The sequence below is a fragment of the Parasteatoda tepidariorum genome, chromosome 10 (assembly GCF_043381705.1).
Source record: "Parasteatoda tepidariorum isolate YZ-2023 chromosome 10, CAS_Ptep_4.0, whole genome shotgun sequence".
Lineage (NCBI taxonomy): Eukaryota > Metazoa > Arthropoda > Arachnida > Araneae > Theridiidae > Parasteatoda > Parasteatoda tepidariorum.
The window spans coordinates 76,775,464-76,797,079 of NC_092213.1; the positions used below are offsets into that span (position 1 = coordinate 76,775,464).

A 21,616-nucleotide genomic window follows, 5' to 3' on the forward strand; every position below is an offset into this window, starting at 1 on the left:
AAAAAAAAAAAAAAAAAAAAAAAAAAAAAAAAAAAAAAAAAAAAAAAAAAAAAAAAAGAAAAAAAAAAAAACTATTTTTGAGTTTGATGACCTTGCAATATTTGCTAAAGAGGTAGGTATTTTATTTACGTCGCACTAGAGCTGCACAACGGGCTATTGGTGACGGTCTGGGAAACATTGTCGAGGATGATTCGAAGACAAACCATTGCAATTTTGATCCTCTGCAGAGAATACCCTGCTCTGGTAGCCCAAGGACCTGCGCTCGAAGTCAAGCACTTTATGGCAGAACATTTTAACTAGGACTGATACCGAGCACCCTAGATCCCTATGCAGTCTGATTTCTCACAGAGGTCACTTACCCTCTTATTGACCACAACAAGTGATGCTTGACTTCTGTGTTCTACTGGGCACTGTGTCTTTACGAGCAGTCCACTCAAATACATTTGTTAAAGGGACTGACAATATGTGTCAAATAATTTTTTAGTCACAGTAAAAAATGAAACAGAAAAAAAATAATAATTTCCAATTACCAAATTGTTAAGAAAAATGAATAAAGTCTGATAGAGAGACACTTAAAAAACTGCTGCGCCATAAAATACATCAATAAATTAAATGATTTTTAAGAATGGAAAAAAAATAGAAAGAAACAATAGTTATTTGTTTCTAAATGAAAAAGTTAACGCTAAAAACTTCAATTTAGCTTTTTCACATTACTGTATTTTTATAAAAAAAAAGTTATGATAAAAGAAAATGCTACTATCTATATTACCATACAAGAAAAAAAGTGACAAAAAAAAGAATAAAGTCTATCAGAAATATTTCGTTACAATTCTACACCATAAGTAAAAAAAAATCTCTTTTAACTTTTTACGTGTCTTGTTAAACAAATACTTGTAATTACTATCGATTACAACTAATTTTATTAATAACCCTTCCAACATACATTACAACAAATACTCTACTTCAAAAAAAAAAAAAAAAGACACAATTTTAAATATTCTAAACCCGTAACAAACTTAATTTGCACAAGACAAAGAAGCATGAAAGAACAGTAAATACCCTAATTTCCAAAAAAAAGCAACTTTTTCTAAAACTAATTATTACTACTCAGAAATTGATAGTAACCAGAAATCGATAGCCATTAAAATTCTTAAAAACAAAATGAAATTAAAGAAGGAAAAAATCACCTCAACAACAGATGCTGGCAATGTTTCTTGATGAGTAATGAGATGTAGCTCAAGATTTACAGCTGTAAGAAATAATGACGTTAATCACAGCTTTCAATCAATTTATAAAATGAAATGGAGAATTAAGATAAATAATAAAGAGGAATTCGGTCAAAAGTGTTACCTTCAATCTGCATGCTTTTAGTCTGCGAGGGTGCATCACTCACCATTGCACACAGTTTACTCAGGCTAAGAAGTGTCTGAAAAAAATTAATATTTTTAAAAGTGAAATTCATTTTCATTTTTGAAATTAACAAAATAAAGTAAGCCTTTATTTTGTTAATTTCAAAAATGAAAATGAATTTCACTTTTTGATTTTTTCTTTTTAGATCATCAGTTTATACTGTTTGCAGGGAGCGTAGCCAGAGTTTTCAACAAAAAATAAGCACCTTTTTAATTAGGCACTCAAAAAATATTTTTAATAACTTTTTAAAAAAAATCAGAATTAGAATCTGCACAGGAATAACAATTATTTTACTATTGTTTAAAATTATTAATTTATAAACATAAAATCAATAAAATTCAAAAACATTTTCAAAAACTTTACATAATCATGATAAAATAACTAGTTTTTGATAAATACTGCAGAGAAAATCGCTCATTTTTTGTAATTTGACACGACAAAAGAAAAAAAAAAATCGCCTTTTAAAAGATAGAAAATTAAGCATTTTTCATAATCATGATAAAATAACTAGTTTTTGATAAATACTGCAGAGAAAATGGTGAAAATCGCACATTTTTTGTAATTTAAAACGACAATCGACACAACAAAAGAAGAAAAAAAAATCGCCTTTTAAAAGATAGTAAGCATTCTTAACAAGCCCCGAATAGAAAGAAGCATCTTTAAAAGCTTTTAAAAAATGTAAATCAAAAATAAGCACCTTTACGCAATTTTTCAAAATGCAACGCAATCAATTTAGCAATCAAGTTCATTTCAATACAAAAAAAGGAACGACATCGATTTTACTTTAAGAATCGAATGTGACTATCAGAGAAAAACCAAGTTAAAGCAAAGGCTTTAGTAAGCAAAATTTGCTCAATAGCTAGGAATTCAATACTTCAAGCTCTTACTCTTCTAAGCTATAGCTAAACTATTAAAATCCTAAAAACATTTAATAATTTGGCACAAAGATAAAAAAATGACAATCGAAAATAAGCACCCTTAAGCACTTTTTAAAAATGCTATGCACCCTGTAATATAACCATAGTTTAAACAAAAAAAAATAATAAAAAAGACATTCTGCAAAAACCATACTTTCTTCTTGTTCAGAAATTGCGTCTCATTCAGTGCCAACTGTTTCAGAGTGGAATGAGCTTCACTGTATTTTTCTTCCTGAATATAATAAATCCACTTCAAGCCATCATGATCTTGAAGAAAATTGCCCAGTTCGTCTCTTTGACCCAAATGCTGGTTGAAAATTTTACCTTTCTTTCCTGTAATCAACGCACATCACATTAAAAAGCAGATATATAACTATGAAATGTAAGCCTTATTGATATCATTTTAATACATTAAAACAATCTATAATTTAAATCAAAATTATATACACTCAATCTTTCAACTCTCTATGAGTAGTACAAGTACTAGTACTTTATTTATGCTGCACTATAGCTTCACAATGGCCCATTATTTAGGAAATAATTTCAATCAATCTATAAATTTAAGACTAGTTTATTAAACATCCTTGAAGATGATCCAAAAACATATGATCACAATTTTGAATCTATGCAGAGGAGACCCACACTTTGGTAAAGCACATTACAGAATAACAGTTTAATGAAGACATGCTGCGCAACCTCGGTCCCTTCTCAGGCTGATCAAAGGGGTCACCCACCTGCTCACCGACCATTGCCATGATGCTTAACTTCAGTGATCCATTGTGTGTTTTTATGATAAGTTTACAGCAAAGAACATTTTTTTTTTAATTTAAAAAAAATATCAATGACTTTAGTTATTCAGAAAATAAACATGGTTCTGCCAGTTACTAATACCTATATTATATAAAACAATGATCTGTATATACATTGTGACCTAACCAATTAAATTTCTATTTTATGAAACAACGAACCAAAATATCAAATGAAAGAGCAGTCATAAGTGTGAATCGATTTAAGCAGATGATATAATTTGGAGCTATAATTGAATGATGCATGATAATTTGGGAGATGCATTTTATAAATGGATATCGGCTAGAAATAAGTAGCTCACACACTCTACAAAAATTTTTTACCCTGTATTTTAAAACTTTTTTTTTGGTTACTCAACAAGATTTAGTATAATAAACAAAACTTACCTTTGTCTAAGTACCACTTGAAAACAAATTCAGTAAATTTCTGAAAATAAAATAGTAAAGAAAGTTTATATTTAAAAGTAAAATAATATGTAACAATAAGGTAAAATAGATCAATAAGAGTATTTAATAAATAAATGCTTAAAGCACACTATAATATTTAAATATATTACTCAATATCAAAAAATATAATTTGCTTATATTGTGACAAAAAAAGTATTTAGATTTTTTTTAAATAAAAACGAATAAAATTGGTCAAAAAATTTAAATTATGAACATTTACAAGTAATTATGAAAATTCAAGATTAGACACAATTTTCAACTGTACACCTTGATTTATGAAAAATAATGGTTTTTATTATAGTTTTTTAAAATTATTGTTGCGTTTCAATAAGTTTATTAGAAGAAAAAAAATTTTAATATTTTGCAAACTCCAATGCAAATTTTCAAAAAATTATCAATATGTAAAAACATGTTTTATACTTTAAAAAAATATTCTTGCAACTGTAAAATATTCAATGAACATGGTTTTAAACTTATTTTACAACTGAAAACTTGAAGTTAAAAAAAGTATAATATGCGTATAAAAAAAATATAACTTTGAACTCCATTAAAATGCAACAAAATTTCTAAAATAGAAAAATTCTTGATTGGAATTAAATTCATATGATTATTAACAAGCTAACACAAATTTTATTAGTCAAAACATTTTTTTCTTTCTGGCAATGCTACAATACTAAAGTTAGTTAAAAAAATTTAGTTTTTAATGAAACTTATAACCAAAAGATTTTCCATATACTTTTGATAAGAAACTGTAGTTTCGACTGGGAGAAATAGCACTACGGAAAAATATAGTAGGTCACACAGAGGAAGGTACAGTAGTAAGGTCGTCATTTGACAGTGTCTTTTAGATATTCTTAACTCTCCAATTAGTTTTATTGTAATGCAGTTTCTGTAATTAACTTGTTAAATGCTAAGACCATAGAGCAGTAATAGTAAGTAAAGCAAGTTTACTGTCTTATTTCTCCCATCTTTTTTATGTTCTTACCATCAAATTCCCACCTGTTACGCGATCCGTCTCTTGGGCCGATTGGCGGAGAAAGAAGGACAGAACAGTTAAGAGAAGTTTTCTCTTCTAGTAGATTTGTTTCATACTTTCAAAAGCTAAAACCATCCTTCGGTCACATAGCATAAAAAAAAATCCACAACATTCATTCCACCTACATTTCAGCTAGCTCTATGGCTAAAATACATTTAAAATGGGATAAAAGAATTAAAAAAAAAACTAATTAAAATAATAACAAGGAAAATGAAAACCTTTCATTATTGTTTCATTCAAAATTATCATTAATAAAAGTAAAAAAAAAAAAAAGTTTATGAAAAAAAAATTATTTTACAGAGTATAGTTCGTTTACCAGGAGTTGGCACTTGGCTCTGCCTTCATCTCGTTGTATCCAACAATACTACTTTTTTGGGAGAAGGATGTAAGCAATGCTGAACAAGGTTGCTATTTGTCGATCATATGACAAAAATATTTCTTTATTATTGCATTATTTTAAACATCAAATATTTCATAAATTTGATGATAATTCTCTCTTTTGAGTGAACAGTTTGTCTTTTTTGAGACATTTTGCTGGGAGAACAGCAATTTTTAAATTTAAAATTCATTTAATTAGCTAGAGTGACAGAAGGTATAATAGCAGATGATAAAGCAAAGTAAGTGACTGAAAAAGAATTCATTGTTTGTATTTGGCACGCATTAAGGGTTGTCTCAATTTCAAGAATGTTTTTCCTCTTACTCCTGCTACGCTAAAATGAACTTTCGTCCGAGGAGGTGGAGCCAAGTGCCAACTTCTGATGAACGAAATATAAAGTTGTAAAGATTGCAAAATATATTGTATCTAGTTTAATTTTATACAATTTCAACAAAACAAATTAGTAAAATAGTTTTTATGATACTAAAAAAACAGAAACATAATAAATAAGAAAATCTAGCTGAAAGAAGAAAAAAATATCTGACCTGTGTACTGAATTGGTGCATGTATCTTTGAAGTCTATCAACATTTTCAGTTATTTCACAGATCTGTATGAGAACGTCAAAGTCTAAATACTTCTCAGCAAGCGATGCAGCACGCTCATACTGATTTACTGACACTAAAAATATAATTCATTTTTAATTGAAAACAATAATTATGATTTTGTGGGATGAATCACACAAACTTAAAAATCATTGACATAGAGCTGTGTAAATTTTGAAAAACAGTTAAACAAACTAGGATTTTATACTGTCAAAATTTGTAATTTTCAGTTTACTTGTAAACCTTTTTTTTAAAAAAAAATGAAACATGTTGTACATTTTTAGATGTGAGAATTGGTTATCAAAATTAATTATTCTGATTATCAGAAATTTTGTTTAAATGAATTAGGCAGGTGGAAAAAAAGAAAGGAAGAAAAGGTGCTGCAAAAATTTAGCTGTAAGAATAGACTGTAAAAAAAATTGTATTTCTAAAGCTAAAATAGTTTTTGTTAAACAGAAAAAAGAGAGTTATTACGAAAAAAGGTTTGTCGATTGATATATTTCTAATTGTCCATATTTTAATTTGCAGTGATGAAAGGCAAGCAATTATTTATCAAAAACCATAACTTATGATTAATAAAGATTCAAATTACGATAAATAATAAAAATGTTTTATTTTTGAAGTAGATGGAGCTTTAAAGAAAAAAAGATTTATCCATACCTGCCAACAATGGAGAAATAAAATAACGAAGATTTTTTTAGCAACATTTTTTAGGCATCGAGAAAAGTTTTGATATATCATGCACAACCATGTAAGTCAAAATTGGAAATAATATAAGCACTTACATTTAGCAAAGTAAAAAATATGTATATAAATCTAAATCAAAAGAAGACTTTTTTAAACCATTATTCATAATTACTTAAACTATAAATATTCAACATACTGTAGTACTGGCAATCACACCATCTTTTGAGGAATAAAAGAAAAAATTTATTCCTTTAAAAAATTTCTTCTACAAATAAGAAGAAATTTAAGAATGTACTGTTAACAGGAGATAGTCGTAAAATAGAGTCTTCGTTAAAAAACAAGAGACTTGGCAGGTATGTTTATCATTTTTAATGTACATATGAATTAATAAAATAATAAATTTAAAAAATGGCTCAAAGGGTGTGGATGCAGGTTAAACCCCACAGGACATTTCCGTCCACCAAGAAATCAAAAATGCGAGTGTACATGCATACATTAGCATACTTTTTCGCCAAGGAAAGTTAACGAATTCATGTATTGGCAGAAAAGAAAGTGTAAGAAATAATAAAGATTTTTAATGAAATCAAAACATCACAAGTAAAATTTTTTTTAGACATCTCTTTTACGACAGATTTGGAGTACTTACATAGAGGGTTCAAGAAATGCGATCTAATCAGTTCAAATTCCTTTGAAAGGAGTGACTTCTTCTCTCCCTTCAGAGATTCCAACTGAATTTTGAAACTGCTTAAATAGAAATCCAAAATGTCCATATATTGTTGAAAGAGAACTCCCTGAATCTGTATATTGTCTGTTATTTTAAAAGAGTAGTTCACATTCAATTCTAACTGAAAAATAAAAAATAATGTGGCTAAACAAACAAACAAAAAACTTAATATAAGAATGAAATTTTTTTTCTTGCATGTTATTAAAACCCCATAGCAAATACAGTATACTCTCGACATCTAGAATTCCTGCGAGAAACTTTGTTATATCAACAAAATATAAATAAATGAATAAATAAAAATTGGCCTTACAAATCCACCTAATGTTAATTTGAATTTCTATGTTGAAGGGCTTCTTCTTAAAACCTTGCTATGTCCAATTTTTTTTCGAAACAGAAAATGAATTTTTTCGCAAAAATCCCAATGTAAGTTCATTATGAACCAATTCTTTTCTATTTAATGAATAATTATTTTTGCTTTACTTTTAAAAACAAGATTATCACTGTTTTATTTAAGTTATGGTCAACTATCATCATTACATACATATAAAATATTCTTCTATTTCATGACTCTACCTTTTAGAGTAATATTTTAGAATATATTTTTCTACTTTTTAAAACATACTATTTAGTTCTGAACTTGTTATCTTGAAATCTCGCTATCTCGAAATTTTTTCTAGCATCCTCTTCAACTTTGAAATATTGAAAGTATACTGCATATTAAAATTCTGGTGTAAAATATAACAGGGTGGTCACCATGACACAAATCAAACTTGACACATACAAACCATGACACAGATAGATCACCAATGCCATGATGCATATAAACCAAGTCCACTAACACATATCAAAGTTGAATAGTTAACCGATGTATTAAGTTATATTGATTGGCATTATGGGAGGAACAGGAAGACAATACTAGTTAGGTACTTTTATTTACGTCACACTAGAGCTGCACAATGCGTTATTGGAGACTGTCTAGGAAGCATCCTTGAGGATGATTCAAAGACATGCCATCCTAATTTTGATGCTCTGCAGACGGAATGGCTCTTGTGCTTTGGTAGCCTGACAACCTGTACACTAAGTTGAGCACTTTACAGTAGAACAGTTTAATGAGAACTGATATCGCCCACCTCGGTTCCTATGCAGGCTGATCAAAGTGGTCACCCACCCACTTACTGACCACAGTCAGTGATGCTTGACTTAGGTATTCTACTGGGAACCGTGACTTTACGATCAGTTCACTGCAGGAAGAAGATGTTTCTAAAAGTCTGAATTGAACATGAGTGAGAGACCATTGTTTTTTTTTATTAATATTTTGCCTAGTCTTTTTTAACTCTGCAAAAAAGTAATCTTCAGGAATTTTATCAAAATTTTAAAAACCCTGTTTATATGCTACTAAACACAATAGCACCAGTTTTATATAACTACAACGATGTAGCAAGACAAGGCATGCATAGTGATGGGGAGAGTCCAAAATTTTGAGTTTCTATATTGAAAATAATAAAAAACATATTTCAAGACAAACCAATGTGCACCTAAAACGTCTAACTTCAAGAGCTGTAATATAGTTGATGAAGTTAAAAAAACAAACAAACTACAAAATGAAAAGGTACATAAAGTACATACTATTTAATAATTATAAAAATGCATACTCATTCAAGCTATGCATTTTTATGTTTGCTCTGTGTAATCTAACTAAATGCACTTTTAAAAATATTATTTCAGAGAAAAACTATGTTGGTATTTTAACTTTATTCTTTTAATCTTTTCTGCTCATGGAAAAAATGTACTGTTTGTGTAAAAATCCCATTATCAGCCAATCAAAAACTTCATACCTACCAACATTGGAAAAATAAAATAACAGATGTTTTATTAGCGACATTTTTTAAGCTACGAGTAAAGTGTTTTAAAACATCATGTATGTCAAAAAGAGAAGTTCAAAATTGAAAATAATATAAGCACTCACATTTAGCGAAGTAAAAAATATGTATTTAAATCTTACTCTAAAGAAGATTTTTTTAAACCATTATTTATAATGAATTAAACTATTAACACTCAACAACAGTACTGGCAACAGCACCATCTATTGAGGAATAAGAAAAGTATTTTAGCCACCAGCGGATATTTTTCGCCATTTTTTAAAAAAAATTTCTTCAACAAATTCGAAGAAATTTGAGAATATACGGGTAAACAGGAGACAGTTGTAAAATACAAGAGTCTTCATTAAATGATAGAAGACTTAACTTGTCAGGTATGTAACATCCATTAAAGTATTTTTAATACCTTGGAAAAAAGCATGAATTACTTTTTCCTTTAAAAAAGTAGCAGACAACTCTTTTCACATAGGATGCCACCCTGGGCCATGTAATAAATATATTCTAAAATACTTATCAAGAAGTAAAAAAAAAAAGACAGAATTAATACCTGCTTTTTTAGATGCTGACGAATCCCAGAGTTGCCTTCTCTTGATGTCCAAGGCAAATATTCAACATTTGAACAGAGTTCATTCAGTCCATACATCTTTGCATTGGTTTTACGATACTCTAACACAGAATCTAGCATCCCCTATTGTAAAGAGACAAAATTTTAAAAGAGACAGGGTGCATAGCCAGATTTTTAACAAAAACTAAGCACCTTTTAAGTACTCTTTAGGTACTCAAGAAATACTTTTAATCACTTTCCAAAAAAAAAAATCATAATTAGGACCTTTGCAGTAATAATTTTTTCCCCCCTATTGTTTAAAGCTCTTAATTTATAAATATAAAATAAATAAAATTCAAAAACTTTACATAATCTTGATAAAATAACTAGTTTCTGATAAACATTGCAGGAAAAGTTTTTGAAAATCATGTATTTTTTTTGTAATTTCGAACGACAATCGACATGGCAAAGATAAAAAACCTCTTTCTAAAAGCAAGAAAATTAAGCACTCTTAGCAAACCCAGAAAAAAAAGCACCTCTAAGGGCTTTTAAAAAACGTAAATAAAAAATAAGCACTTTTAAAAACGCTGCACACCCTGAGAGAATTAATTTCGTTGAGTGAATGCTTCTTATCCAAAATAAAAGCTAAAATAAAAGTGTCTTCTATTGGAAGAAAAAATACAGTATACTCTCGGTATCTCAATAACTGGAACTAAAAAGGAAAATAAGGATTTCAAGAAGCTGAATGGTATCAAGAATTAAAAATTACCACAATTAATTTATTGACAGTCATGATGGCACCAATAGTTTTATTCATATTTTCATCAGCATTCAGTTGTTCTTCTTCCCAGTCAATGAGTGATGAAAAAATAGCATAAAATGCCGAAACCTGGAAGATGAAAAAAAAAAAAAAATGAAACAGATAATGTATTTTTGAAAGAAAGATTTCAAAAGTATATTTTAATTAGTTTTAAAGTTACCTCTCTGAAGAAAACATCTTGAGGAGTTAAATGGTTTTTTACTTCAATACCTCTTTTGTCTAAAGCAGCTCTTACAGCTATTTCAATCACGTTATTATGACTGGAAAAATATATATAACTTAATAACAGGGATGAGAGTAGTTGGAAAGTAAAAAAAGAGGAAATTCAAGAATGAATATATATATATATATACAAAAACTTGACAAAAAAGCGCAATTTTGAAACTTGTAAACCATGTGATTATAAATCCCGATGATTAATTTTAAAATTNTGGTAAGCGGCGAGTTCATAGAAATCAATTTATCAATGTTAATTCCTTGACTTGAATGAAGTTTGGAGAAACCTATCTCACTCAACAGGGGGTCGAATTCTTATCTTACTTTTTATTGAATGAACCATAGAAGGGAGAGAAGTTTCTTTTGTTATCTATCTTAACAGAGAACATGAATAGATTTCCAAAAACTGTCTGTGCTCATGTTCCATATTATTTAAGCCGTTTGAGTAAATTATAGTTAGAGTTAGAGCACATATCATTTTTAAGTTCGTTTGGTGTTAAATTTTATCAGCATGCCGAAAAAGAAGGTTTTGAGTCTTAAAGATAAATTCAAAGTGTCGCAAAACTATGATAAGCTTCCTAAATGTAGTCAACGTGAAGCTTCAGTGGAGATGGAGATGGGGCTCATAACTGTTTCGAAGAAATGATCAGCAATGAAGAAAATGAAATGGAAGAGAATTTTTCACGTTACGTAGCTATTGACAATAACCTGCAAACATCAGGAGAAAAATCTGATTCTGAAATTATTACAGACATCAAAAATTGCAAAGTTATTTCCCATCAAGAAATGGAGGAATCAGACTCAGAAGATGACATAAACTCATCAGTGCCATCTTCAATTGAAGTCAGAAAAGCACTTAATGTATTGCGGCAAGTTTTAGAACAAAGAGGAGGAATATCGAAAACTATAAAAACTTCTATAAACTCTCAAATGATGTTGAAAAGTTAATTTTAAATACTGCAACTCAAGCAACCATTGATCGGTTTTTTGCAAAACTTTTGTAAATTTAATCTTATGTAGGGTTTTACTTTATTAAAGTAATTAAATTAGTTAATAAAGCATTAATGTGGTCATTATTTCAGCTTTTAAAGTGTGTGCATTTAGAATATATCGTAAAATTTGTTTTTATTTTTCAAATGTTGAATCGCCTCTTAATAAAATCAAAAGAGCATAAAACGAAAGTGATTTTAATAAACGACGGGCACTGTATATATATATATATATATACACACACACATACAAAAATTTGACAAAAAAGCGCAATTTTCAAACTTGTAATCCATGTGATTATAAATCCCGATGATTAATTTTAAAATTGCATGAATATATAAATGTGAATCACATGCATGATTTTAAATTAAGAGAATAGGAATCCCGAAATGAGGCTCTTAAATCACGTGAATATAAAACTCTATATCGAATTTAAAAAATGCGAAAATACAAGTAATGATGCGTAATTTGTAGATCGCGTAAATACGAATCCCGATGCGTAATTTTTAAATAGCGCGAATACGAATCCCACTCATTTTTAAGGCACGTATAAATAGGAAAATCGATGTTTGATATTGCAACAGCAAAAAAGAATCACGAAATTGGATTTTAAGCTAGCGTGAATACGAATTGCTACATAGGGTTTTAAAAGCGCTTAATTACAAATCGCGATATTGGATTTTTAAATCTCGTAAATAAGAATCGCAATGTACGACATTTAAATCGCCTGATTAAAAATCGCAACGTTTAACTTTTAAATCAGGTAAATACGAAAATCAATGTTTGAGGGAGGAATGAGGACTTTAATACTTTTGCTTCGCGGAAAATTTAATTCCTCATAAAATATTTTAACTTGTGCAAGAAAAAAAAAAAAATTCAGCAGAAATTAGCGGGAAAAATCTGAAGAATAAAAGCGGAAATTTGCTAATCTGCGGAAGAATCACATCCCTGTAATAATCAAAAATTATAAGCCAATAAATCAGTTACAGTAGAACTTTGATCATCCAAACCTCTTTAATCCTTTATGGGGCCACTTTTTTCTAGTCTTAGTGGGAAAGTGCATAAGATTTTCAAAATTTTATTTGCTGTAAAGAAATTGCCCTAAATTGAAACTTATGTCTTTATATAAATAAAATATATAAATTTATAAATTTTGTGTTCATAACTACAAATAAACTCTATGTAAAAGGATCAATTGAACAAACGCATAACACACAAGAGAAAATAGCTTCCCAGTGTTACTCACACTTATGCAAACAAAGCCTTTCATTAGTATTTTTCTTTATATTTTAAAGAGGTAATTAATTGTGTCACGAAATGAAAAAAAAAACAAAAACAATGATAATTTTATAAATAAAAAGTCAATATCAATTCATATACAGTAAACTCTCGATATCTTAAAGTTCAAGGGACAATAAAAGAACTAAATGTGTTCTAAAAAGTAGAAAAAAATACTTTTGACACAACAAGGTTGAGTTATCGAGAGTATACTATGCTTGAAATGTTTAATATAATTTCTTCAACTAAGATTTATAATAAAATTACCTACAAATGAAGAATATAGCAACTTTATGGTAACTAATTTTCTTACAAGAATAACGATATTGGTTTTTGAAATTGCGTGAATATGAATTGCGATACTGAACTTTAAGAACACTAAAATACAAATTCCGATATTTGATTTTTAAATAACGAGAATATGATTTACAATGTGTAACTTTAAAATCAGGTAAATCCCAAAATCGATTTTTGATATTAAAATCATGTGAATATGAATCGCGATATTAGAGGATTTCTATGTTGTTTCAAATATTAAAAAAAAAAAAAAAAAAACTGAGAAACCCAAAAAATGTTTTGTAACATGTAAACGTCCAGTTAACGAGATTTAGCGAAAGTTTCAAAATTTAAATTTTAGATTCCGGAACTCGTAATTCCTACTCTAAGTTTTGGCTCTTACTTTAAATTTAAGATCACAGTGAAAATTTCGTCAGATTATAAGTTTCGATTTGCAGAAGTCTAAATCAATGGAATCGAGAAACGCAAAATTCACAGACAAATCACATGCCCTGCTCTCAGTTTTTTGACCTAGAAGGATGATATGAATAAACCTGGAATGACGGAGGAGGGCACCCGGAATACAATCACCCCTGATTTAATGAATCAGCAAGAGTGTCTCACAAATAAAGTCATAATCATAAGTAGGAAAATAGCTACCTATCAAAATGATTAAAAATTAATGAAGTTTAGAAGGATGCATACTTTCCGCATTCATATAAAAGTTAATCTGAATGCAGTCAACAGAAGTAGTTTTACAATTTTTTTCTCCATCTTTCAGTTGTAATAATATGCGGTCATGGGCATACATAGCGTTGGCATTCAGAATAGAAATCAATCTTTTACTGCATGATATAGAATTGATCATTTTGTGTAAGTAACAAATAAACACTTTGTTGGTTGATGAAGTTAATTAATTTGGTTTTGTTTAAGAAATATGAAAGTTGCTATATTTATTGCTTCATTCATTTTCTCTATTATTAGAGTAGCATGGTTTGATCATAATGGTTTTCACTTCTTGAAAAAAAAAAAAAAATACTTGCATTGCATGCAAAGATAAATAATATTCAATTTTGAAAATTAATGAAATCAGCAAACCATCTAGAATTACGAAGCATCTTAGTACAAATGGTTAATTAAAAAAAAATAATATGAAAAGCCAAGAAGTACCATTTTATGGGGAATAAAGCAAGTGAATTTTGAAATAAAATATTTTTATTAAATCATTTCATAAAAATAACTGAAATATTAATAAATAATTGGACAAAAAATTAATTTTAGACTTTAAGAAACATTACTGGTTCTAAAAAGAAATATAGGAAATCGTGGGAAGAAAAACCGCTTTCCTTCCCATTTTCTGCAATACCCCTAATAGCAGATATCGGCAGGCTGATTTATATTTGGAAACCACTGATTTATATAATACAAAATTCTATATAATGAAAGGCCGTAATATTCAAAGTTATTATTTTAGATTGATTAGAGCCATAAGATCAAAGAAGTGTTACTCCTTATTTTTTATTTAAATGAAATGAATTTTTTTTTTAAATAAATAGCATTCTTGGAATAAAACTTACTCAGTCAAAAATAAGCGTAGTGACTTGGCAGCCATTATTTTCTCAGCATGTTCACAAAGTAGAGCACAAGTGGATATCTTATAATCACCCACTTTTGATAAAGATAGCTATAAAAAATAATAATATAATACAGTGGACAACCTTTTACATACTTTTTCAAAAATAACTTCAATAATATATCCTTAGCTCATAACTTAAATATTTTAAGACTCGTTTCTTGATTTATATACCTTCAGAAAGTGATTGCTTAGGTAAAAATAAATTTTTGTAATCTTTTGGAAAGGCAAAAAAATATGTATTGTATTGCAACTAATTTTTATGAGTTCACTTTTATTAAAGAAAAAATTGGATTTCAAACCACTATATAACCACTTAGGTGGTTAAAATAACAAATTATCACATACTGAAAACAAATTACTGTTATCTTTCGCACTGTTGCGGAATATTTTTGCTGCTTAAGCTTTACTTTCTCTTAATGCAGAAACTAAAAAATTGCACATTTCAATAACTTTTAATTCTATTTCTGATCAGATGAATACACTCAGCTTTGATATAGACATCAAAGTTGAACTTTATTTTATTTTTTACCGCGTAACTCAATTTATCAAAAACTATTAGAGTTAAGGTTAAAAATATTAGTTACTACACATTCCTTTTTTATTATTTTCACTTTTTACACTTTATTAGCTGTTTGATGTAAACGAAGTACATACACATACTTTCATGTCATTTGATAAAAAATTTTTTGATCATTTTTAAATTTTCTATTAGTTTTGGTCATACATTATAAAAGTTTATATTTAAAGAAAATTAAATTATATAATCCCAAGAGGTAGAAAATTAAATTTTTCTCACTTACATTCTCGATAACATAATTGCTATCATAAAAAAAAGTTGTTTTTTTTGTTGATTATTTTAATAATAGTTTATGCACTTTGTTTTTCAAGATTCTTTTGTAAACTTATATTATTACAAGCACTTATTAATGGCAGCAGGGTCATAAAAGTGTGGGAAGCAAGGAATATGCTTTACACCCCCCTGGGGATTTAGAGGTCCTTGTGCTTGTTACAATAAAAAAAAATTATCATTTTAAAAAGCTTATTTTTTAAAACTTATATTTAGCATTGAATTTGAAAAAAAAAACTTTCTTTTTTATTATGTAAGTAAGATAGAAAAGGCAACACTCCTTCAACTTTTAAAAACCTTCTACACAAAAAAAAAAAAAAANAAAAAAAAAAAAAAAAAAAAAAAAAAAAAAAAAAAAAGAAAGAAAAGAAAAAGGATCATTTAAACAATTTTAGATGATTACCGTAATTTATGGAAGAAACGCCGCGGCGTTTACGAGTTTAAAAGTTTTAAAATTTTAATTGCGGCGTTTATGCCGGTTGCGGCGCTTACGATATTTTAAAAATAAATTTTACATTTATCAAAGAAATTTTTTTTTAAATCAAAATAGTTGCAAATTATGACAAAAGATGGCGCCGATAGCCAACCACCCCTTAAAGAAAGTGGGTAGATCTCGATCTAGTTCCCGTCAAACAGCGTGGTTGATAGCTCTTTCACATTTTTTCTCACTTTGTTATACTTTAATTTACATTTTAATTTTAGTAATATTTGTAAAGCATTAATTTAGTATATTTAATTTTTGCCGATGCATCGTTGTTATGGACGCGATTTATAAACTGATATCTTCTTATTTAAATAAAAGAGGTAATTTCCAAAAAATAAATAAATAAAATTAAAAAAAATATTTATAAAATATAAATATGTAGTAATTCGGCACTTAATTCGACCAATTTTTATTTTTAAAGAAATTTTTTTGATAAGAGAAAAAAAAAATCAGTCATATTTTCTTCTTATTTGGAATTTTTTTCTCTTGAAGTAAGTAACTATATTTTATCTTTTAAAAATAAAAACNTTAATTAATTAATTCCTAATTGAGTTTAAATTAAATATTGTCATGTTTTTAGTGCATGAATCTGAATTGAACAACCTGATAATGCTCACTCTGGTTATTGTTATCTGGTTGCTCACTACGTGCTCTTGCGCGCCGAATCCAATCAATTAAAAATGAAAACTGTTGCCAGCGCGAGAAAAGAAATATCATCGGTTTTATTGATACATACATACGTACGTATTAGCGTTTTATATAATATAGATAATCTAGGCAAAAACTTGGGGTCTTAAGTGACAAATTTTCATATGGGTGTCATAGAAAAAGAATATTTGAAAGGTCTCACAAAATCTGGTGGAAATTGATAGGTACCTTGTCGAGCAGATGGAATGTGTTGAGGAAATTAAGCAGACACCCATGAGCTTTGAGCTTATCATCAAGCTGATACATTATGATTAAAGAGGAAGAAACTGAGCCTGAAATTATGAATACAATATTCATGAGTTCACAAGAATACATTAAAATTAGACAAAATTAGTTCACAAGAATAATTAAGAATATATTAAAATTAACTAGTGCAAAAATTAATACATAAGTTAACACAAACAAAATGACAGATACTTCATTGTATTTCGGTTAGAAGGCCATAGTTAATTTTTCCTATTAAGTAATATTTTTAAGAAACTGATATTGTTGTAACCAAAAAGTAGTAAGCATAGAAATGAACTTCTCTTTGTTATAATTTCATACCTGCCAACATTGCAATCTGCATGACTAAATGATTCTGAGCTAGTGTTTTACTTGACATAGTGTTATACAGAAAGTGCTATTAAAGGATATTTTTATACAAAATTAAGAACTATCTGTTACCAAATTTATGAAACCTTTGAAAATACACGAGTCAAATTTGTATATATTTTTGAAAAAAATTTCATTTTGAAAACAATAACAGAAAACCCTTTTTTAAACCTCGACCGACTATTTTATTATAAAATAATAAATTATAAAATAATATCCACTAATAGGCAGATTGTGCATCTAAATTCAGAGCAGCAAGCAGCAATACCTTGACTTTGAGGGCTTGCTTGTTGAAGCCAGATACAAGTATGTCATAAAGTTGCGCATCTGCATATTGTTGCTGCTATTAATAGCTACTGCATACATTTGTTTCTGAAGAGATTCAACAATGGAAGCATATTTAACATCTGTTATTTTTGACACAGTAGCAGTAGATAATGTCAAAAACGAAGTTCAGATACCCCAATGCATACAACACTGCATGAGCACATCATTGCAGCTGCCTCAAATATCAATAGAAAACATGTTATCGAACATAAATATTTTTTTTATTTTTAGGATGGCCCCTAGTTCAATTTCCACACATTCGAGAAAATCGAAACGCCTGAATTATTATTTTTGTGTCCTAAATGAGAACAAAACTAGAACAAAAGTTAAAAATGTGGGAAATTTAAGAAAATTCTGACTCCAGTTCTGTGTATTATGCACTCTTCTACAATTTGTACTGGCAAATCCTTCTACTTTTTGTTCTGTTTTGCACTAGAATAATTCTACAGATTTCAAAGGGCTGTTTATTCACAAACAACCCTTTGAACGTTTAGGCTTAAAGCAAAAAATATTTATAACACATATAATGGTAAATAAAAGAAATGGTGGTACTTACTGGAAGGAATTGATTCACACCACCTTGGATCGGATACAGGGTAGTCATCAATAATTCCCAAACTAAGTGAAATAACAGCTTCATCAAGATCTGCACCTTTAGATTTGAACTTTAAAATGTCATCATTTATAATCNAGCCAATCAAAAGAAATCAAATATCAGCGGCCGAAACGAAACTGCTTAGGACTTTTTTTCTTTTTTCCAATCTATAGCGCAAGTCGCGGTTGTCATGGCTACGGCGTACATGCCGAAATTCTACCCATTTTCTTCTGAAGATAATTTTTTCAGGAGGCTACTGCAAGGGGGAGTTCGTCGCAAGTCCGACTCCCCAAAAGTTTTATGGTCGGAAAAAGTCTTTCATCCCTGAAAAGATAAGAGAGTAGTGTAGTAGATGACGGCATTGTTTTACCAAGGTCAACCACCCCAGCCAGCAGATTGACATGTGAAGAAAGGTTTATGGGGGGTTCCAATACTTTTGCTCCGCGAAAGAAAAAAATTTTCAACAAAATATCATTTACTGCATAAAAAATTTTTCCGCGCGGAAATTTATGGAAAAAGAGCGGAAGATATGGAAAAATCTGAAAAAAGCGGAAATCAGCGGATCCGCGGAAGAATCACATCCCTGTTTTCTCCTTTTCTCACAAAAAGTAGGATGGTTACTTAACCCTCAAGAAAAGTGTCAATATTCTATAATATTTAATTTGCTATTTTAAGTTTTTTTTTTACTCAAAGTGTGCCAAAAGGCAAATGCAGAGTGATCTAAAAACCCTTGAACAAGCATTGTTTAATAGATTTTTACTAAGCAAAAGAAAATAATTCCAGACAATTAATTATACATCAATATATTTTTAAATTTATTTCTGCTTTGCAATTTAACAATTTGTTTACATTTAAATATGGAGCCATTTCACAGCATTTTGTCCAAACAGTTCCCTTCACAAAATGCATTATGGAAATTTTATATAAACCAACATCTGAAGTCAATATTATTCGTTAAATATTGTTCTATTAGAACTACAGTACAGAACCCATTATCCGGAAATCAGAAAACCGGAAAACCAAAAAACCGGAACGAAATTCAATAAATTTTCCCGCCATTTTTTGAAAAAAAAGTTTTTTTCCTCATAAGATTTTAGGATTTTTCTTTCTATTTTGAAAGATATTTATCTTACCATCATTTTGGAAATAATCATTAGTTTTCATAGTACTTCATCGTTTTTTCTTCTTTTTAAGATTATTTCCGAAAATTATTTCTTTTTAGTTGGGTTTAACAATAAAAAAACGGCTTTTTGTAGCGATTCAGAAAACTGGAAAAATCAGTTATCCGGAATAGTGATGACCCCGATCGTTTCCGGTTCCCTACTGTATTATAAAAAGTTCATATCTACAGAAATCATGAAAAAAAAAATAGTTCAGAGAAACACATTAAAAAAAAGTGATAAAGAGAAATTATAACAGAAAAAACAGTTCATATCTACAAAGATATTCAGTACTAAAATGCAAAATTGTCCAACTTCTTGTGTACTCTATAGAGAAAAAAACTTAAAATTCTTTTAATTTCAATTTTTTTTCTGTTCTCTTTATTTGAAATCAAAATGCTTAAGGAATTCTAATCAGCTTATATTTTTTATCGTTTAATCTTCAATTCCGATCTTCTGTTGCGTTTTTGTTTAATTAATATTTTTCTTTCATTAATATTTCTTTTGCTTTATTTAAATTATTAAATGCCTCCCATTAAAAGGGAAAGTCATACAGCTGCATTTAAGCTGTCAGCAATTAAAAGAGAAAAAGAAACTGATAAATGGCTTAAAAAAAGCGGAAGTGATGCTGAAAGTGTGAGTGATGGGGATAAACCCGAAATAAACAATGAACTAATAAACCCATTTTGCTCTCATATGGAGAGTTCCAATTTTGAAGGATTTTAAATGCAAGATATATATATATTTATATAGTGATATCTAAATAAATTATTCTTTAGTTTTTTTTGGAACAAAATTTGTTTAGATTTATCGTTTATTACTAAAACAAGATTTTGGATTGCTGATTTAAAAGTAAGATTGTTTCATTTATAACAATTATATTAATAAAATCTATTTTATATACTCGGATTTTTCCTATTTTTTTGTATATTCAATATCCTTCGATTGGTTTTTATTTAAATTATGTATTTATGCGTATTTAGAGCACGCGTTAAGTCTGTAATTAATACCTGCGCTAGTATAGTAAAATTCTATGCAGCCTGTCTGATGGTGCAGCATATCGAATGAAAAGCCCTTTTGTAGCTGATTTTTGAAAGCGCAGCGAACATACCAGGGCAGCGTTTCTCCTCAAAATTACGGTATATAAATAAATTCAAAATGATGTTTCTTTTAAAAGATGAAACACAAATAAATTCAAATTCACAATCTATAATATTTACCATGTCACCATTACAATAAGAACCAATGGCTGTTCTCAATTGAGCTGAAAGGCTTTCGGGTGCTTCGCTAGGCTAGAATAAAAAATCAGAAACAGTTACTAACAATCAAAAAGCAAGCTAACATTTTTTGAAAAAAAAAAAAAATTATTGCAAAAATATAATTACATAGCTGCCAACATTGATGGGAAAAATCCATTAGATTTTACGAAATAATATAAATTTCATGATAACTGTTGCATAATGTACTAAATATTTTACACATAGGGAATTTAAGGGATTTTTATAGTCATCAAAATAGAATAATTGCAATATTCTCCAGTTTTGATTGACATTAAACATACTTGAAAAGTTATGCATTATGTATACTCATAATCTCAAATATTAAAAGGCATCATTTAATTCATCAAAGATAGTTGAAAGATTTTTTTAATTATTTAAAAAAAAAGAGTTCCGAATAAAAATAAGTTGAACATTTTATAACAAAAAAATGTTTTGAACTGATTGCTATAAATGAGGTTTGTCTTATTATGCATTAGTAATACTTTATTTAAATATTCAAGCAGCAATTATCTGTACAAAAATTCTACTTAGGGATTTTTTTAGGAAAATTAATCAATTTTAGGGAATTTTTTAAAATGTACAAAAACCAGGCGAATTTTAATTAAATCAGGAAAAATCTTACAGTCTACTAGTAAATCCAGTAGAGTTGGCAAATTATGCAATTATGTCTCACGTGAAGGCCACATGCAATTCGGGGTTTTTCACCAAGTGGAGAAGAATGCAGGTTGAAAATTTGAGTAGACTGAGAGTGGGTGAAGGAAGAATTGTGTAACATAACAGTAATCTTCTTTAAATATCTCAAAGAAGCGATTGAAACAACAACTTTTACAGAAACTGAAGTTGCGTGTTAATAAATTTTTTCAACTTTTTATTGTTTATATGTTTAACTTCAATAAAAAAGAAAAAATTATGCAAATATAAACAAAGTTGTTTTAAAAGACAAACAATTTCCATCTTATTTTTTTACTACATTCAAAT

The 21,616-nt window shown here is 28.5% G+C and overlaps 1 protein-coding gene across 1 annotated transcript in view; it reads right to left on the reverse strand.

Moving 5' to 3' along the window:
- The window catches only part of LOC107439003 (nuclear pore complex protein Nup133), a gene marked incomplete in the record, with an annotated part of 54,695 nt that overhangs the window by 4,476 nt on the left and 28,603 nt on the right, over positions 1-21,616 (reverse strand). The window contains 13 exon segments of the mRNA XM_071186501.1: positions 1,188-1,249; positions 1,351-1,426; positions 2,482-2,660; positions 3,521-3,560; positions 5,538-5,671; positions 6,929-7,127; positions 9,431-9,571; positions 10,197-10,316; positions 10,408-10,507; positions 14,585-14,691; positions 16,851-16,954; positions 18,160-18,295; positions 20,558-20,650. Coding sequence (XP_071042602.1) covers positions 1,188-1,249; positions 1,351-1,426; positions 2,482-2,660; positions 3,521-3,560; positions 5,538-5,671; positions 6,929-7,127; positions 9,431-9,571; positions 10,197-10,316; positions 10,408-10,507; positions 14,585-14,691; positions 16,851-16,954; positions 18,160-18,295; positions 20,558-20,650 — 1,491 coding nt within the window.